Source organism: Pimephales promelas, chromosome 22 (genome assembly GCF_988280905.1).
Source record: "Pimephales promelas chromosome 22, fPimPro1.hap1.1, whole genome shotgun sequence".
NCBI classification, from domain to species: Eukaryota; Metazoa; Chordata; class Actinopteri; order Cypriniformes; family Leuciscidae; genus Pimephales; species Pimephales promelas.
The window spans coordinates 25807586-25827353 of NC_142790.1; the positions used below are offsets into that span (position 1 = coordinate 25807586).

General features: G+C 35.1%; 2 protein-coding genes across 2 annotated transcripts in view; one reads left to right on the forward strand and one right to left on the reverse strand.

Moving 5' to 3' along the window:
• The first annotated feature begins 1689 nt into the window (after positions 1–1689).
• Positions 1690–11476, forward strand: rmc1 (regulator of MON1-CCZ1). Its single transcript, XM_039684898.2, has 20 exons — positions 1690–1920; positions 2414–2490; positions 2896–2980; positions 3077–3133; positions 3735–3821; positions 3904–4044; positions 4705–4808; positions 4924–5013; positions 5135–5240; positions 6077–6185; positions 6483–6527; positions 6616–6669; positions 6748–6876; positions 7391–7497; positions 7981–8100; positions 8228–8305; positions 9341–9445; positions 9531–9599; positions 10727–10952; positions 11086–11476. The coding sequence occupies exons 1-20, from the start codon at positions 1822–1824 to the stop codon at positions 11163–11165; spliced, it is 1968 nt and encodes a 655-aa protein (XP_039540832.1). The 5' UTR covers positions 1690–1821; the 3' UTR covers positions 11166–11476.
• Positions 11477–11712: 236 nt separating this feature from the next.
• LOC120488261 (epidermal growth factor receptor) overlaps positions 11713–19768 on the reverse strand; it is a 30235-nt gene continuing 22179 nt past the window's right edge. The window contains exons 20-27 of the mRNA XM_039684897.2: positions 19520–19705; positions 17899–18054; positions 17688–17763; positions 16693–16839; positions 16080–16177; positions 15475–15642; positions 15299–15368; positions 11713–14481 (exon numbers count right to left, since the gene is read on the reverse strand). Of these exons, the coding sequence (XP_039540831.2) occupies positions 14183–14481; positions 15299–15368; positions 15475–15642; positions 16080–16177; positions 16693–16839; positions 17688–17763; positions 17899–18054; positions 19520–19705 (1200 nt within the window). The 3' untranslated portion in view covers positions 11713–14182. The remainder of the gene's footprint in view (positions 14482–15298; positions 15369–15474; positions 15643–16079; positions 16178–16692; positions 16840–17687; positions 17764–17898; positions 18055–19519; positions 19706–19768) is intronic.

Sequence of the window (19768 nt, forward strand, 5' to 3'; positions counted from 1 at the left end):
CAGCACCAATTAACACACAAAGGGAGATACTATATAATGGCCATTATTATTACACACAATAAACGAATATGAAAACACCCAATAGACATAAACAAACACCTCAAATAGTACTATCAATTGACTTCACTTAATAAATGTACTTCTTATAAACAAACAAAAGAAAAGCAAGCAAAATAGTCCTTGGAGATCCCCCGGAGAAGAAACCGGAATGGTTGTGGTCCGAGTCCGATCATCCGCCGGAACCCTATAAATACGTCCAATGTTTCCACTCGAACCCCTTTTGATGGTGCACCAGCTCACGGGACTGCATAGCTCAAGGTATCAAACAAACAAACAAAAAGAACGGTAAGAATAAACTTAAACTAAACGTTAAAAAGTGTGCGCACTTAACTCCAAACGAAAGTTTAAATAAAGTTTATTAAACCAAAATAATCTTGTTGTGTATTCTTGTGTATTCCAATGTGGCACAATAGCAAAATTCACCCGCATTCGGCAGGTGGTCGGGTGTTAATTTCAGGCCCTGCTTGCCTGTAAATAATGATAATTTCCAGAGAGCTTGTTCTATTAGCTTGCTTGCCTTCTTTCTCATCTATGCTGTCCTCAGAGAGGAACGAAGAGGTTTTGGATATGTTGTCTGGTGTAGAGCTGATAGAGATGGACTGGAAACCTGAGGAATGATGATGATAGATGAGGAATGATGGATCGGGATCCACACACACACTATAAAGCCTTAGCCTACAAATAAGTCAAGTATTTTTTTTATACAATACGATTTTCTGTGTGTTGTGGGACTCCCTCATCACAGGGGGCCCTGGTCTCGAATTGAATCTCAATCTCACCTGCTGAGTTGTTCTCCTCTAGGGAAACCTTCATGCTACCCTGAGCACATGGGCTCAGTGATTTCGTATTGACAGTTTGGCCTATACTGTCCATAAGGGTGTTAGTCTATTATGTCTGGCGTAAAGCTGTGAAATATGAACACTCGCTTTCTCTCACCAATAATATAAACTAGATTGACATTCGGATCTCTAATCTTTGTAGATTCGCGTTTTTCACTCAGGTGATTTAGCCGGTGTTCGCTTTAAAATTATTAAACTATTAAAGTTGGCGCTGTCGTGTGATAAGTCACTCCATGAAACGAAGAGCAGGGAGTATTTTTCAAAAGTTGAGCCGTTGAACTTGCTTAGCTTAGCTTACTTAAAAATATATAAATTATGGTTGTACTGTATGATAAAATGCCAAACTAGGATTACGGCTCTGGCCACCAATAAACAAATACATGATCATTTTTGAAATAAAAAAAGCGTATTATATTGTCTTATACGTTTTACACAGAAGAGCAATGTTTTTCATATGACGTCACATACCTTATTTCTAAAGAAAAAACGTATCCCTGAAACAATAGAGCATGTATTGATTCATTGTTTAAAAGTATTATCAAGATAGGCAGAGGCTTATTGCTCAAGTAGAAGCCAATGAAATTATATTTGAATACAGTAACATTTTATAAAGAAATGCTGAGAAGATTTTTTTTTTTTTAAATACAAGGGTTTTGAAAATAATTAAATTTAATAGAAAATATGTATCTCCTGTTATACACTCCAGTCCAGCAGTGGGGGTAATACAACAAAGTGTTGTCAATCGCCATTAAAAAAAAATGAAGAAGAAGAAGATGACGTCACGTGGTCACTAGATCATCACATGACTGCTCTGACGCTTGACTGATGCGGAAGTGGAAACACTAGCTAAAGTCTAAAATAAATAGGTAACGTTAAATAAATAGCTAAAAACACAACGCTAAAGGACTCTTTATTAAACGATATGAGTGACGAATATTATCTAGAGCTCAGTGAAAACCCCGTGCAGTTTGAGAACGCGTCGAGCGTCAACAATGTGTTTTTTGACGAGGCGAATAAACAGGTGAGAACACGTTTAATAATTTGAAGTGTAATAATGACATGAAGAGATATCAATGCTGTGTCGATAGGTAGCTTTCCTATGTTTTCCTTTGCAGTGTTCATCATATTCACTCCACGTAGATTTACTAATACATACTTGGATTAGCCTTTTTAGTTTATGAATATACTACTAATAATTAGATTAGTGTTAACTCCTTTACTGTAACTGTATTATATGCAATAACTTTGTCATCTTGTACTGTAGTCATCCGTTTTATTGTTTTATAAGTTGATAATACCATAGTCCTTTTGCATATACTTTGCTATTCGTTAATCCAAATGCTTCAAATAATATTATGGTAGATCCATGGAATACATTTACTAAAAACATTGGTATCAGGGTAAATGATCACATGTGTGATTTAGACTTGTCGCATAAGTGTATGTTAGTTATCTGTCATGGTGAGTTATGCTTTATGATTATAATAGTGCATGCTTGATGTGATGTAACTTAGGTGTTTGCTGTACGGTCTGGTGGGGCCACGGGTGTTGTGGTTAAAGGACCAGATGACAAGAGCTCAGTGGCTTTCAGGTAAGTCAACTAGACTCTATATTCTCATTTGCATGATGTAAAGTGTTCGTGTGTCTGTGTGCGTGTTTTATTAAGTATATACTGTAATAGTAGTTATTAATATTTGAAATAGCTGTTATTTTTATTTAGGTTAATTTTAATATTACTTTAATTTTATATTATTTCTAGATAGCTTTAATTATATATTTCAGTTTTTATAATTTAATGCTTAAACTGAAATATTTTTCAGTTATTCGTCAAAGCAACATTTCTTATTATCATTTAAGTTTTTCCTATTATTTCCTAATATTTATGTTTGATTTGATATCAGCTTTATTTTAGTTACTGAACACTATTTTTAATAATTTTGTTTAGTTAACTATAACAACACTAGAAATGATCCTTAAATTGTGTTTTGTTTGACAGAATGGATGACAAAGGAGAGGTGAAGTGTATCAAATTCTCATTGGGGAACAAAATCTTAGCTGTGCAGCGCACTACAAAATCAGTTGTGAGTATTATTCATTGGTGGTTGCCGTCGCAATAAATGCATCTATTGTTTGCAGGTTTCCTTAATCAGAATTTCTTTCTTTCCTTTTTTTTTTAGGATTTCATAAACTTTATTCCTGACTATCCACACTTGGAATTCTCCCATGAGTGCAAGGTATATCCCTATACAAAAACAAAGATTGACGTTAACACACTCTTCAAGTCAATTGCTGTTTTTCATTTGTTTGCTTTATTTATTTATGTATATACAATACCATTCAAAAGTTGTTGTTTTTTTAAAGAAATTAATACTTTTATTCAGCAAGGATGCATTAAATTGATCAAAAGGGACATTTTTAATGTTACAAAATATTTCTATTTAAAAAAAAAAACAGTTCTTTTGAACTTTGTATTCGTCAAAGAATCCTGATTAAAAAAGTTTCATGATTTCAGCAGAAATATTAAGCAGCAGCACATTGTTTTCAACGCTGATGGATGAATATGAAATGTTTCTTGAGCTCCAAATCAGTATATTAGAATGATTTCAGAATTAAATTACATTTTAAAGGCTATTACATTTTTTTCATTAATAAATAATTTAATTTAATAACGTTAAATTGTTCAAATATTTCACAAAATAATGGTTTTTATACTGATCAAATAAATGCAGCCTTGGTAAAACCTCTTTCAAAAACATTTTAAAAATCTAACCGGCACCAACCATACATTTTGAATTCATAATACATATTTTTGCTATTTTCATTTACCATCCTCAGACAAAAAATGCCAGTATTCTCGGGTTTTGTTGGACCAATTGGAATGAGATTGTATTCGTCACTGACCAGGGAATAGAATTCTATCAGGTGAGGTGACCCCATGAATCAAATGAGTAAATTAACTGAAGTCGTTTTGTTGATACAGAATCCTTGTTTCTCCTCTGTTCAGGTGCTGCCCGATAAACGAACCCTGAAGCTCTTAAAGAGCCAGAGCATCAATGTGAACTGGTACATGTATTGCCCAGAGACGGCCGTTCTTCTCCTTTCCACCACCGTACAGGGCAATGTGCTGCAGCCATTTGCTTTCAAGGTGAGTTTGGTGTTTGTGTTTGTTATTTTAAGGTGTGCAAGAGTTTTGCATCTGCAGATTTGAACCACAAGAGGGCAGCAGTAAAACAGATTGACTTCAGTTGTACCCAAAGTAAAGTGTTTCTCAGTAACTTTAGGTCTTTCACACTTGAAAGAGTCTTGTTTGTAATTCACCCTGGGTTAACAATTAATCCTGGATATTTAAATTATAAATTGCTGACTGTACTATCATGTTTAGGACTAAAAAGGTAATAATAATAATGTTACCTTCTTCCTTCCATTTGTTAAGTTTTCTGTCACTATTTGACCTTTTTCCCCTCAAACGTTGAAATGACTGTTTATATACATAATTTATTCATGTTTCCAAGCATGGCTAATCTAGCTAACATTCTAACACTGCATCTTTTTATACTGAACAATTTTGCCAATGCAATGTGGGTAAAAATGCAACAGCGCAAAAATAGTGCTAACCTCATTGTTTCATAATCCAGATGCTTTTAAATTACAAGTCTGAAATATTCCTTTACCCGGGGTTAACAGCAGAGTTTAGAAAGGAGATAACCTGGGGTTAAACGCAGTGTGAAAAGCCCCTATGAGTTCCTGATACTGGATTGTTATATCTTAAAACTTGCTTTTCTAACCTTAAAATGATTTTCTTTAGAGTGCGACCATGTCAAAGATGTCCAAGTTTGAGATTGAGCTGCCAGCCGTTCCCAAACCAGCCAAGCTCAGCCTCTCTGAACGAGACATCGCTGTGGCCACAATGTGTGTATGAACACTTGAGCCAACAAATAACATGTTGGTTTATGAAATAAAATGCAATAATGCATGAAAAAGCAACCGTGAAGACCGGTAGTCACACTCTTTCTCTCAACTGTAGTTACGATCAGCTGTATGTGATGTACCTGAAGCATCACTCCAGAACCACTAACAGTCCTGGAGCAGAGGTGGTCCTCTATCATCTGCCCAGGTCACAATCAGATAAACAATATTGCTGGCCATACAATTCTTTCTTTTTTTCCGATGTACAGATCTGTATTTATTAAGCGTTTGTGTTTTTCTAACCTGTTCCTGCTTGGTTTTAATTGTAGAGAAGGCACCTGTAAGAAGACTCATATGCTCAAACTGAACACCACGGGCAAGTTTGCACTGAACGTTGTGGATAATCTAGTTGTGGTGCACCATCAGAGCTCACAGGTGAGTTTGACAAGTGCTCAGATAATATTAAAGTGCCCCATTATGCTTTTTCGGAAACTACCTTTCATGCACTGTGTTTGTGAATGTAAAGGTCTGCAAAGTTTCACAGATTAAAGTGCAGATACATGGAGTTATTGTCTCCCAAAAGCCTAAACGACTCGTCAGTCTTAACAGTTTTACTTTCTGCACGAACCTACGTAGGTTTGTATCAAATTTGCATAATGCCTACCTGTGGTCTTCATTGGCTGCCCGCGAACAACGTCTGCTTTGACCCTCAAACACTAGTTTTTGGTTTAGAGAGATCGAATTTAGACACTGAGATAACCAGTAATGCTGCAGTGTATGTTATTAGAAAATGAAAGTGTATTTTTACCTTGGATGCATGTTGTAGGAAATTAGGAACCTTTGAAAAAACATCATTGGGGCACTTTAACTCATTTGACTGTGTACACAATGAACTTGTCACTAACAATGTACTTTGCTAGTCCTCTGGGATTCACATTATTCTCCTAGCATTTTATATTTCTAAAAAATATTAGGCTTTGTTTTATAATATTTATATTTATAATATTAGGCTTTGTTTTATATTGTTATATCATTTTTATTATTTTATAACAATATTGTTATAAAACAATATTGACATTTTAAATTTTCTTTAAATTATTCAAGGGGGGTTTATGGATTTTGGAAAAATGGTACTCTTTTTAAGATTGGCTGAAAATGACGTTTAACAGTGCTAATAAATCAGTATTGTTTTTAAAGATGAACTATAAGTGAGTGTTTGATGCTGATCTGCTTTGTACCTTGTTTGTAATGCTTGTCTTTTCGCATTTCAGACTTCACTCATTTATGATATAAAATTAAGGGAATTAGACGGTAATGTAAATGTGCATCAGCCTGTCCTTCCTGCACGATCCATCAACCCCTTCAAGATCCCTCTCACAGGTGAGGAGACTTTCAGCAAGACACTTAATTCATTTTCAAAGCGACGCCTCACTTTCAGTTATTTCATTATTTTGCACAGTTCTCTGAGTAGCCTTAATGTTTTACGTACTTTTTGTCTTTAACCGTTTCTGTGTTTTGTCTTTGTTGAAATCTTCACGTAGCAATCTCTCTATCCAAAACTAATTTCTAAAGATACTTTGACTGAGTGATTAACTATATCACTATTCCAAGCTTTACCTGTTTAGTATCTTCTCAGAAAGTGTAAAGAAGGTAATATCTCTTTCCACACCCTTACAGGACCTGCGGCCGCTCCAAGTCAGGCCCCCGTGCCCTGCGAGCTTTGTATCCTTGCGGGCGAACTATAAACTGAAACTGAAATGCATTATACCATACAGTATTTACCTCCTCAAAGTTTTCCTTAACGTTCAAGATTCATCTTCCTGGAGTGTTTTTCAACCAGATATCATCATCAGTGCTAGCGAAGGTACTTTACTAAACAATGCAAAAATCAAATCAAATCTATGTTGTGATTGAGAGTAATGATATGTTCTCTGTGCGTCAGGATATCTGTGGTACCTCCAGGTGAAGCTCCAGCCCACGCTGAATCTCCTGCAGGATAAAGGCAAACTCATGGACTTCCTGTTGCGGAGGCGAGACTGCAAAATGGTCATCTTGTCCGTATGCTCACAAAGTAAGCATCAGACCACTGTAGTAAAAATACCTTATAATAGTTATTTTAGAATAGTTTTAAAGTTCCCTCTATTTTGCTGTGTTAAAGGTTCCCCATTTTGTTTTGGAGGTCTCCTAATAGGAATAATTATTTTTTCCTAATATATATTGCCGCATCACCTCTTAAAGGGATACTCCACTTCTTTTTTTTTTTGGAAATGGGCTCATTTTACCACTTTTCACATTTTATTTTCACAAGCAGCTAAATATCTGAAAAGGCATAATAGGAACACTTTAACCAACTTTTAATCTACTATAAAATTAGCAAATATTTTGGTTTTGAACCTGATATGCATCTTAAATACCAATCCATAGCAAGAGTGATTATGGTTAAATCGTGTAAATGTGATGGAAATCTGAACTGCATAATGGTTGCAGTCATCTCAGATCATTTCTGTTAGATCGATTAACCAATAATCGCGACATTGACAGTATATGTTTGATAATATTTAATAAATGCATGTCTTGGTCTTCAGTGCTTATAGGTGGTGATAAAGGGAGCCTTTCTGTGGTGGCTACAGTGTTTGACAAACTCAACCAAGTGTACAAAGAATACCTGGACGCAGAGCAAGCGTACACTGCGGTCAGTATATTCCATGTGTGACTGGTGTAAACAGACAATTTTAAAACTAGATTTGATCAAGTGGTCTACACCAGATGTCGTATGGGTCATACAAGTTTGAGCCATGCTTTTTTGCTTAAAGGTGAAGACCCAACTTTATGTATGTTTTGTAAAATTCCTTTATCTGTCAAACATTTTTTATTAGATTGTCCTGGTTAACGCAAGCAGAAGGCTCTTTTATGAAGTTACTTCTTTGAAAGACATATTTAATGAGATTATGCCTGAAAAGGTTCTGGATTTTTTTATCATATGTTAATTTAAAAAAATATATTATATAATATGACATCTTGTTTATATTTGTTTTGTTTTTGTTGAATTTATATGATGTTGTATTTTTGTAAATGATTTTTTGCCATAAAAATAGCTCTGACTGGTGACATGGCATGTTGTGTTCATAGAAAATGACATTTTTGTAAAACTGGCCTGTTTTTTCTCTCTCCTCAGGCTATGGAATCAGGGCCCAGTCGCTCCAGCACTTCTTATAAAAGGCCTGTCCGGACACAGGCGGTGATAGACCAGTCGGACATGTACACACACGTACTGTCGGACTTCACCGAGAAAAAGGTAAACGAGGATTGTAATTCGCTTTCAGAAGGCAATTAGTTCTGTAGGTCTCAAAGATCTCTGTCTAAAGAATGCTTATGTTGTGATATTACTTGTTTTAATGCTCTAAATTGTCTTCTTTGAACAGGACGTGAAGCATAAATTCATCATCGCTGTTCTCATGGAGTACATTCGCTCCCTTAACCAGTTTCAAATCCCCGTTCAGGTATGAACAACACAATGAGGTCTTTAAGAAATCACTTTTTTACCTAGTGATATCTCATACCTACAGACCAAGCTATAAACCTTGAATGGATCAGTTACATGTAAACATTAATCGTAGCTAGTATGTTGGTATGTCACTCGGAAACCATTCATTTCATTTATAAGCTCTGGTGTAACTTGTATCTCCGGTTCACCTTAAACTGACCCTCAGGTGTTTTTTGGATGTTTTGCTAGGCATTGCAGTTGCTTGGACGCATTCTGCCTTGAGCTTCTTCTGTAACTGATAATAAACTTTGTGGCCTCCAGCGTTACGCTTAACCCTTCAACATCTTTTATATTGGGGGCGTTCCATAAGTAAATTATGCCTTTAAACAAAAATATGTATGACTATTACTGTCATTTGGAGAAGGTTCACATTTAGAGCCAGACACAAACCGCAGCTCCCGCCCCATTGGAACAAATTTTGTTTCGGTGCAATAATTGAACATAGCTTAAGGCTTTACACCTTTTTTATGAGCATTTTAGACTTTGTTTGTAGGAAAAAAAGTTGTTCTTAACAGGTTTTGTTCATTAAAATAAAGCTAAAATCTAAGTATTAGATGAATGAAGAAAAGTATTACCTAAATAAAGCAAGTTTAAGTACTAAAATGACTTTAGTTAGACTTAACTTAAAATTTAAAGTGATAATGTTAAAATAAGAGCTAATACAAATGGTGTATAAATAATACTCAAATAAACCCTGTTCACGTTCCTTAATGCATTACATGTGAGCAATTATAGTTTGACCATTTATATTGTGTTTTTAATTCAAAATAATATAGGATAATAATGCTTAGAATTCTTAAAATTTCTAAGCTTGATTTGTTTTTTTTACTCTATTTAGGTTGGATATATTTGATTTTGTCAATTCAAACTGAATCTGTTCAACTTGTTAATTTAATCTTAAATTTGTGTTTAGTAAAGAATCGTAACTGAGTCAAATTGCCTTTGATTTGAGTGTGTCGTGTGTGTAATATTCTTTATCGTTTGTTTCCAGCACTATTTGTATGAGCTGGTTATCAAAACTCTGGTCCAGCACAATCTTTTCTACATGCTGCACCAGTTTCTCCAGTATCACGTCCTGAGTGACTCCAAACCACTGGTGAGGTGTCTTAAATGAGTACATTACTCTCTATAAGTCTAAATGCTTCAGTAATGGCTTCTTATTGATGTTTCTGCTTTTCTAGGCCTGTCTGCTGCTGTCTCTGGAGAGCACGTATCCTCCTGCTCACCAGCTTTCTCTGGACATGCTCAAGGTACAGAAACGGCTTTATTCTCGCACGCAAATTGTAAGTTCGCTGAATTGGTTCCTGAACAGCCGTTTCTTTTAGTTTTCCCCCTCTCTTTGGCCTAAAACAGTGTTTGCGTCATCCAGTTTCAAATAGATGCTACAAACATGAAGGTTTTCCAGATTTCCGTCAGTGTTCTCTCCATATTTATGATTCTTTGCTGTTATTAGCCAATGCCTACAACGCGCTGGATACTACGGAGCCCCTAAAAGGACACAAAATGAGATAGGAGAAATGTATTTAGCAATGCTTTTGTGTTCTTTTTCAAATATTTTGCCGGTTAAACTTTATTTCGATAGTCACTTTAGACGTTCTACTGATTATAAGTAACTTTTCAACTACATGTCAACTAACTCTCATTTGAGTATTAGTATATTATAGTAGATTGTCAGTAGACTGTTAGGTGTTAGGCTTTGGGTTAGGAGAATAAGTTACCTGTAGTCAGTTGAATGTCTGTTGGGGGACCAACAAAATAAAGTGTTATCAGATATTAAGCTAACAGTCTACTAATACTCTAATGACCGTTAGTTGACATGTATTTGAAAGGTCACTTGCTGACTATCGAAATAAAGTGTTACCGTTTTGCCTTCCCTCAATTAACTTAGCATCCGCTCGCAAAATGTTAATGTTCCCCTGAGAGAGTTTTTATTTGTTTTACAAGAGTTTAACATAATTTTGTTACTCCATCTCATATTTTTTCTACCAGCATGTCCCTTTAGGGGCTCCGTAGGATCCTTCGCTGGAAACCAAAAGTAACTCACTCCCCATATAAGTCAACAATATAATATAATAATATATTGAACAATACAAGTCAACACCATTGTGACTAAAAGTTTGCTAAGAAGTATTTCCTACTAAAGTAAGGCGGTATTAGAGTACCATAGCAGACTGGTGAGAGTGACATGCCCAGTGCATTATGGGTGTTGAAGTTTTCCTATCTATTTGGCAAAAGGCAAGACAACAGCCTGTTTTCTGTGGAAGCGCTGATTTCAATTTTGTTCCATCTTTCTAGTTTTATTGAAAGCCCATTTTGGCAGCGGTGAATCCAGCTTCTTTCTCTGAGTGATTGATGTGTTTTCTTGTGTGTATCACAGAGGCTGTCCACCGCTAATGATGAGATTGTGGAGGTTCTTCTGTCCAAGCAGCAGGTTTTAGCCGCTCTGCGCTTCATTCGAAGCGTCGGAGGCCACGACAACGTGTCCGCTCGGAAGTTTCTGGACGCCGCGCGGCAAACAAACAACACAATGCTGTTCTACACCATCTTCCGCTTCTTCGAGCAGAGGAATATGCGATTACGCGGTAATCCTGGTTTTAACCAAGGTAGGTGGTTTTGATGAATGATTGACGTGTGCTCATGAAATGGGGCTAAACAGTGAAATGCTTCATTCACATGATTAGAGCGGAAATGCCAGCACATGATTGGAGTTCATTTGACATCATCTTCCTGTTCCAGGAGAGCACTGTGAGGAGCACGTTGTCTTCTTCAAGGAAACGTTTGGGGAGAACGCTTTGATGAAACAAGCCACGGCGTGAAGGACCACGGTAACTGCTAAAACCATGGTTTAACCAGAAGGAATCTGGTTAGCAAAACCAACCGTATGAAGCTCACACAAACACTAGAGCGAGTCCAGTGTTAAAAGAGAGACGCTCGACTGTCTTTTCTATGCGTGTTTGCCATGAAGTACAGATGGTTTAGGAGGATAATGCAGTAACAGATTGGCTTCAATGGAGAATTACTAAAATCGCCAAATTAATGATCTGTATGTGAAGCTTGACCATGTATATAATTGAAAAAGAAATGTTTAGCTTTTACAGTATACATAATAAATATACGTTAATAGAGACTTTGTTCATTTTATTTGCTTCGTGAGATTTTACTGGTCAATCGATTGTTTTAGGTTTAACATTTTTCCCATGATGACAATTTACGGAAATTATTCAATCCAACCACTTGCAGATCTTTTGGGATTTGTAATGAGCGTCTTATCTGCCCTACCTGTGAGTTCTGTCCTCTGGCAATCATACATTATCAATGTTTTCATACACTTAAAAACACTGAATTGAGCCCAAATCACAAGACTTCATTATCACATTTATACATCATTTAATAACACTGCAATGTAACAAAAAGTGTCCATACAGATTTAAATGTCTAAATTTCTAAAACAACTGACATTCACAGGTGCATAATGCAGTAGATTTAATGAAGATTGAGCTACGTGAAGTTTGTTTACACACTGAAACGATGAAGATGTTTTTGTGGGATCTCGCAGTGGATGCAGGTTTGAAGTTGAATCGGTTTCACAGTCAAAGTTGCATTAAGACTTTGGTTTTCGATAGTCCACTTTAGACATTCTACTATGTCAACTAGCAGTCATTAGAGTATTAGTAGACCGCTTAATATCTGCTAACACTTTATTTTGATGCTCCCCAGTTATAGTAGTACCAATTCTACAATAAGTAATTTTGTAGTACCAACTAATTCTACTATAAGTAGTGCCAACCAATATAGTAGTTATAGTAGTACCAACCAATTCTACTATAAGTAGTACCAACCAATATAGTAGTTATAGTAGTACCAACCAATAGTAGTATATAGTAGTACCAACCAATTCTACTATAAGTACCTTTGCAACTACATTTAGTTGACATAGTTGCAAAGTTACTTCTAGTTAGTAGTAGAAGTGGACAATTAAAAAAAAGAGAGAAAGAAATCATCTTTTTGAATTTAGTCAGCGTTTTCTGAACATTTCCTGCGACTTAAAATGTAGTGGGTGTTTCCAAACAAATTGGAAGCTTGTAAGTAAGTAAAGCAAATTGTAACTGTAAGTAAAGCTTAATTCAATATTGATGGGACTCTGCAGAGCTAAAATATCATAATGGCCTGCTTTTTCCCCAGAAATGTAAAAGTAGATTGTCTGATAAGTGCACACTTGTCAGTGTGTCACAGGGGGCCGAAAACAAGCAGTCTGATTTGTTAACTCAGCTGTTTAAAGCAGAACGAAAAACATCAAAAAGCCTTTTAGGCCTTCAGCATTTCTTTCAATTAATATAAAGTGTTTTTCTCTAAGGCCTGGTTGTTAAATTATTAAAACCAAATGTAGATGGTCAGCTGAAAAAATAATTTGAGAGTCCATTAAGTACAGTCCAGGGTTCAAGGGTGGCATTTATGTACATATGCACCGTATCTTAACTGTTCACAGTGCATGTTATATTTACAAGCTTTTCTGTTGTTACTCAGACAATTATGGTACATTAGAGGGATTTTCAAAAATTATGAATATTTGTAATGTTTCAGAACTCAACATGACGGCCAAAATGATGTTCACACTATTCATTCCTCACATTATTGTGCACAAATCATTTGTGCGGTTTAATAAAACATGCCTGTTTTGGTAATCTTTCATCAAAATTTGACCAAATTTGCTCTGCCTCTAAAACGACTTCCTTTTCAGCCGACACCTTTTCCTTTCCAGTCATCAAGAGATCCTCCTTTCCAAACCTTCTGACTCAATTCTGGTATGTAACGCCCACTTTTCACAATCAACCAATTAATGACCGATATAATGATTTTCTGCCTCACATTTTTGCTTGTTTAATATCCTAAGATTTACACTACCGTTCAAAAGTATGGGATCGGTAAGATTTTTTTTCTCTTCTGCTCAACAAGGTTGTATTTATCTGATCAAAAATGCATTAAAAATTGTGAAATATGATTACAATTTACATTTTCTATTTATATATATTAAAACAGTTCATTTTTAATGTACAGTTGTTCTGCTTAATATTGTTGAGGAAACTGATACATTTGCTTAAGATCCTTTAATGAATTTGTAACATTATTATATTACATTATTAATGTTATATTTGTAACATTAACATTATTATGTCTTTACCGTCACATTTGATCAATTTTATGTTTTTAATTATCTTACAATAATTTCTTAAAAAATAATCGTACTGACCCCACACTTTTGAACAATAGTGTATATTTCGGAAGTAAAATGAGGGGTTGAGAGCACCATTTCATGTTCATTTTTTTTTTTTTTTAGGTGATAGCAATTAAAACTGGTCATGTGCTTTTCACATTCTCAACTTGTCCAAAGCGTTATTTAGCAAGTAAATATGCACTTAATGCATAATATTAACCCAGCTTTTACAAATACTACCCGGGGTTAATTACAAAATCACATTAAAAATGACAACAGTTTAACCATATGAAGTGTTAAAAGCTGATTTGGGTTCAATAAATTAAGTTATGCTACATCAGGCGACAACATTCATCAAAAGCATAAATTACTCGTATTCTAGACTAGAGAAATACTGAAATGTGCTCTAGCTGGACATTCAACACATTACTCACAGCTTAATGTCTCATTCATACTTCCTTTCGAGAAGAAGTTCATTACGGCAGTCGCCTTCAAGCATTTCCGGACGTCCTCACAGCGACGTGACTCGCTGATGTTCTCAAAGTAGCTGCAATACTAACACATGTTGTGTGTGACTCCATAAAGTTCAAGCAGTGCAATTCATATTTTAGTCCCGTTTATCTAACGTACGTGAGACTGCGTGGCTTTGCCAAGTCCCAGGTAGTTTAAGTTCTCCGTTGCAGGAAGGAAAAGGACGTCGCTGGTGGAAGAGGGTAGGAAGTTGTGCTGGTAGTCGGGGTTATCGAGACTGGCGCACGGGGACCGTGGTAGAGTAGAGCAGGACGTGTTCAGGTACTCCGGACCCTCGGGTTTACAGCCGTAAGTGTCTATATATCCGTTTTCTGTCTGTCCGCGGGCCGGACCCTCATAGTTTGGGTTGATCATTTTGCTTGCTGTAGTCACGTCCTGGTTCATGTACTCTGTGGGAAAGAGAAGATAAAATGTGCCGATGAAGCAACAATATTATTTGCATATAAAGGCAAAAAAAAAAATTAGAAGATGAGAACTTTAATTGCCTAATATATTGGACATTTGACATAAACAATATTTGGTAAGTTGGCATGGTGTGTAACCATCTTTACATCTAAGTATTCTTATTGTTAACACAAACTTAAGCTACAACTATTGAATTTGTTGGTAACTGAAAGTATAATATATACAAATTAGGGATTTTTATTTAATTAAACTGAAAATTAGAAATGTTGCCTTGGCATCAACTGAAAGTTGTACTAATAAAACATGTTTTGTTTTAATATTTATATATAACTTAAAAATATCTAAGCCCAAAATTACTAAATTAAATAAAGATTTAAATGTCATTCAAATATTACCTTTTTATTTAATTTAGTAATATATATATATATATATATATATATATATATATATATATATATATATATAAACTGAAAATTAGAAATGTTGCCTTGGCATCAACTGAAAGTTGTACTAATAAAACATGATTTTTTAATATTTATATATAACTTAAAAATATCTAAGCCCAAAATTACTAAATTAAATAAAAACTTAAAATGTCATTAAAAATATTAAGTTTTTATTTAATTTAGTAATATATATATATATATATATATGTTTAGATTTTTTATTTAATATAGTAATATATATATGTGTGTGTGTGTGTATGTGTTTATGTAATGTATATGTATGTGCATGTATAAAACTAATACAACACTTATCTATATTCCCTCATAATAACATAAGAGTAATTCAACATAATACCTGGCAGAATAAGGTCTTTGTGCGTGGGGTCCGTAATGTAGCGTAACATCACACCATTCATATAATTGTCCTTAAAACAAATACACAAAATATGAATGAATCATTTTGCATCATGTCTAATGAAGGCTAATTGCTTTAAATAGAAACCGATGCATTGTCCAGACAGAGATACTGACGGCTGAATCGTGGTACTCAGACACTGGTGGTTGCGACTGGTTGAAGAATCTTTTGTTGGGCAGCAGGTATTCCTCTGCATCGACCACACCATCCATATCCTCAGTGCTGATCCACGACCTGAAGAACTTGGAGTCCGTCGGGCTGGGGAGGGATGTGGGATCATCTCCCTAGGTGACATGTAATATGAATAGTTAATGATCAATCTTCTTATGTGAATTCATTTATTTAATCTTATGTGAATTCATTTTTTTTAAATATTTAAACATAAAATTCAGTTAAAATATAATAATATTCTTTTAAATATTAAAGAAATAAATTATTGAGAAAAACTTTTCAAATTTGGTTCAAAAGTATCATAAATATTTGAAAACATTTATCATAATTATTGAAAAATATATTAATCATAAAGTCAAGATAATATGTTTTGCTGTTGTTTTCAGAAACTGTTCATGCATATATATTAATAAAAACCTATTAAATAAATTTCATTTTAATATAATTTTGTATGTTTTGTGCCTTTATTAAATTGCAAAAATAGTCAGTAAAATTTTGTATTTTTTTTTCTTTCCCAGGAGGAAAGCACAGATATTTTTGTGAAAACTACCTGAACGACAAGATAGCGAGATGGATCTCGGGCCATTTTGGAAAACTCTGCCACAAGTTCGCGGAAGGGAGGTCTGCTGTCAGCGTCAATCATCCAACCTAGATGTACATATAAAAGTATGTTCCTTTATGTCAACTGACCTTCAAATGCTGTTACATACAAATCATGTTCATCTGAAATGTTTGTATTTGGGTTAATTCCAATAGTTCTCTTTTAACATTACACTAACTACTATAAGTAACTTTGAAACTACATGTCAACTGACTCTCATTAGAGTATCAGTAGACTGTTTCGTAGAAGATTCGTAGAATACGTTGACATCGAAATAAGGTGTTACCTATATTTGTAATGTCTATGATAGGACTTTTACACTCTTAGAAGAAATGGTTCTATTTACAACCAGAAATGGTTCCATCCCCCGCTTCATATATGGAACTCCAAAATGGTTCTATATAGAACCATTTTTTTTGGTAAAAGGTTCTATATATATATATATTTGGTCTAAAGCTTCTCTTTTAAGGTTCTATATAGAGTGTATAGCCACATTATAGCTTTCATATGACATTTTGCATGATGATTTTCTGTTCCTCTCAGTTGCAAAATTAGCACTCACATTTGACCATGATCATATACACGTCTATAGTGCAGATGGACGGCTGCGGTAAACGCTCTCCCTTCTCCAGAATATCTGCAATCTCTCTGGCTGGGATTCCATCGTACGGTTTGGATCCAAATGTCATTAACTCCCAGACGGTAACCCCTGAAGAGAACAGGTAAATATATCAATAAACACTTTACAATAAAGTTGAATTTGTTAATGCATTGGATATTTTTCAAGTGGTCATGAACTGGCTTTTTAAATTTTATTATATTGTTGTCTGAGGTCAACTTATGACGTTTGCTCGGTTTTTACATTCAAAAACATCAAAATGAATAAGTAATAGACTATTTTCTACCCTAGTTTTGAGCCTAGCTGAAAAACGCTCGGTTTTTATGGGCGTCTCGCACTGAAGACTTGGAAGTAAACGCCCACTGCTGTGATTGGATAACAGTTTTACATATTATAATGAGTTTCAACTAACTCGTCGATACTCGCACTTGGGGGAAATTGTTTTGAAAACTTCAAATTGAATTTATCAGTTTCACCCCTTTAATGTTTTTAACAATGTTTATAAATCTAGGTTAATGCTACTTTATAACTATACTATGTTTATTACTCATTCATGTTCATTTATAATACACTAACTACTGAATCGTTCATCTATACAACGTGTGTCATGTAGAAATGAACATTTACAGCATGTATTAATCTTGTTTAACATAGTGAAGTTCATGATTTGCAAAGTGTTACCAAAAACACCACCGTTTTAGTGGCTATGGGGTAAAAACTGAATTGGCATTAACATTTGAATTGTGGAACCGCTATATGTTGACTTTTGCGTTGATTTATACTATTTGCCCATGATCTATGGAAGCTTGTTTCTCCCACAGGATAAAAAAAAGATGTATTACGACTTATTTTATTGCGACTTATTTTCTCACAATTGTGACTTGAGAATAATAATGAATGCAGTTCGTATTGCATGATATGTAGTGATGAGCACGTACCGTAACTCCAAACATCACTTTGATGAGTGTAAGTCCAGTGACGAATCGACTCAAGAGCCATCCACTTTATAGGCACCTAAAACATTCAGCAAAGGCAGTGAAATGAATACTCTCTTGTAAATATCAATAAGTATACACATGAAAATGCATTTATATGTTTTCCAGTTGATGAATTGAATGTGAATCAGTGGATTGTTCACACATGACCTACTTTCCCTCCATCAGCGTGGTATTCCTTCTCGTCTGAACCCAGGAGTCTGGCCAGGCCAAAATCAGTGATCTTCACATGGTTAGGAGTCTTCACCAGCACATTCCTGGCCGCTAAATCACGATGGACCAGGTGACGTTCCTCCAAGTAGGTCATTCCCTGTTGAGAAGGGTCAAAATGTTTTTGAACTTCCAAAGATGTCAATCAATGCATTGTGCGTCCAATCAGCTGATTCCCAGACACTCAGCACTTTCAGGATCACCAGTTTGCTGTTTTCAAGAGGAAATTCAGTGGATTTATTTATAAGAGTGTTGTGACTCGTGAGCGCAGGACCTTTTAGTTTGTTTATTTATTTATACATAATTTTCAACACATAAATATTTTTTTATGCACTTGGTATATGTACAAGGTTTATGCAATATTTATACACTATTGTTTTTGTTTGAGGTCAGTAAAACATTTTTAAGAAAAAAAATTAGATTTCTATTTTTATTAAGATTTCTATTTAATACAATGGCTGTTCTTTTGAACTTTATACTCCCCAAAGAATCCTGGAAAAAGGTATCACAGTTTCTACAAAATTATTAAGCAGCACAACTGATTTCAACATTGCTAGTAATCAGAAATGTTTCTTGAGAATTTTTTTTTATTAACACAGTTATTTTCTAGACTTTAAAGGAGTAGTTCACTTTTAAAAAAAACTTTTGCTGATAATTTACTCACCCCCATGTCATCCAAGATGTCCACGTCTTTCTTTCTTCAGTCGGTTTTTGATGAAAACATTCCAGGATTTTTCTCCATATAATGGACTTCAATGGGGTCCAAACAGTTCAAGGTCCAAAAGACAGTTTCAGTTTCAACTGTTCAAAGGGCTTTAAACGATTCGAGACGATGAATAAGAGTCTTATCAAGTGAAACAATCACTCATTAAAAAAAACAAAAACAAAGTTTAAGTTTTATAAGCTCAAATGCTCGCCTTGCTGATGTGCATTTGTGACTCTCCTGTTCGAACTCGTTCATCAAAATGAACGAATCTTTTTCAAGTCAATTTGTTCATTTCCTTCGTTGAATGAACCAAAGCCTTTTAAAGCCTTTTGAGCAGTTTGCTTTTTTTTTCTTTTGGACCTTGACCTCCATTATATGGAGAAAAATCCTGGAATGTTTTCATCAAAAACCTTAATTTCTTTTCGACTGAAGAAAGAAAGACATGGACATCTTGGATGACATGGGGGTGAGTAAATTATCAGCAAAAGTTTTTTTTAAAGTAAACTACACATTTAAATAACTATTTCACACAAATATGTTTACATCCTGGTTAAATTATATAGTTGTAACATTAACAATTGCAGTCAAAAATAGGTCATGTGGGTGGTGATGGCGCAGTGGATAAGACACATGCCTTTGTTGTGAGAGACCCGGGTTCGAATCCACTGCGAGACACCAATGTGTCCCTGAGCAAGACACTTAACCCCTAGTTGCTCCAGAGGCGTGCGACCTCTGACATAAATAGCAATTGTAAGTCGCTTTAGATAAAAGCGTCAGCTAAATGAATAAATGTAAATATTTCTGTATATTAAGGGTAAACGGCTGACATACAGTAGGACACACACAACTTTAAACTCACCTTTGCGATCTGCACGCACCAGTTCAACAGAGTTTGTGAGCCGATATTATCCTTATTCTCCCGTACGTAATCCAGCAGGCACCCGAAAGGCATAATCTGGGTAATGAGCTGGACGTTAGACGTGAGACATATTCCCAACAGACGACACACGTGAGGATGATCCACACCGGCCATCACATATGCCTCCTGAAACATCAAAACACAAGTTTTACATGCAATGTTATTATTAGGGATGATTGTTAATCATTA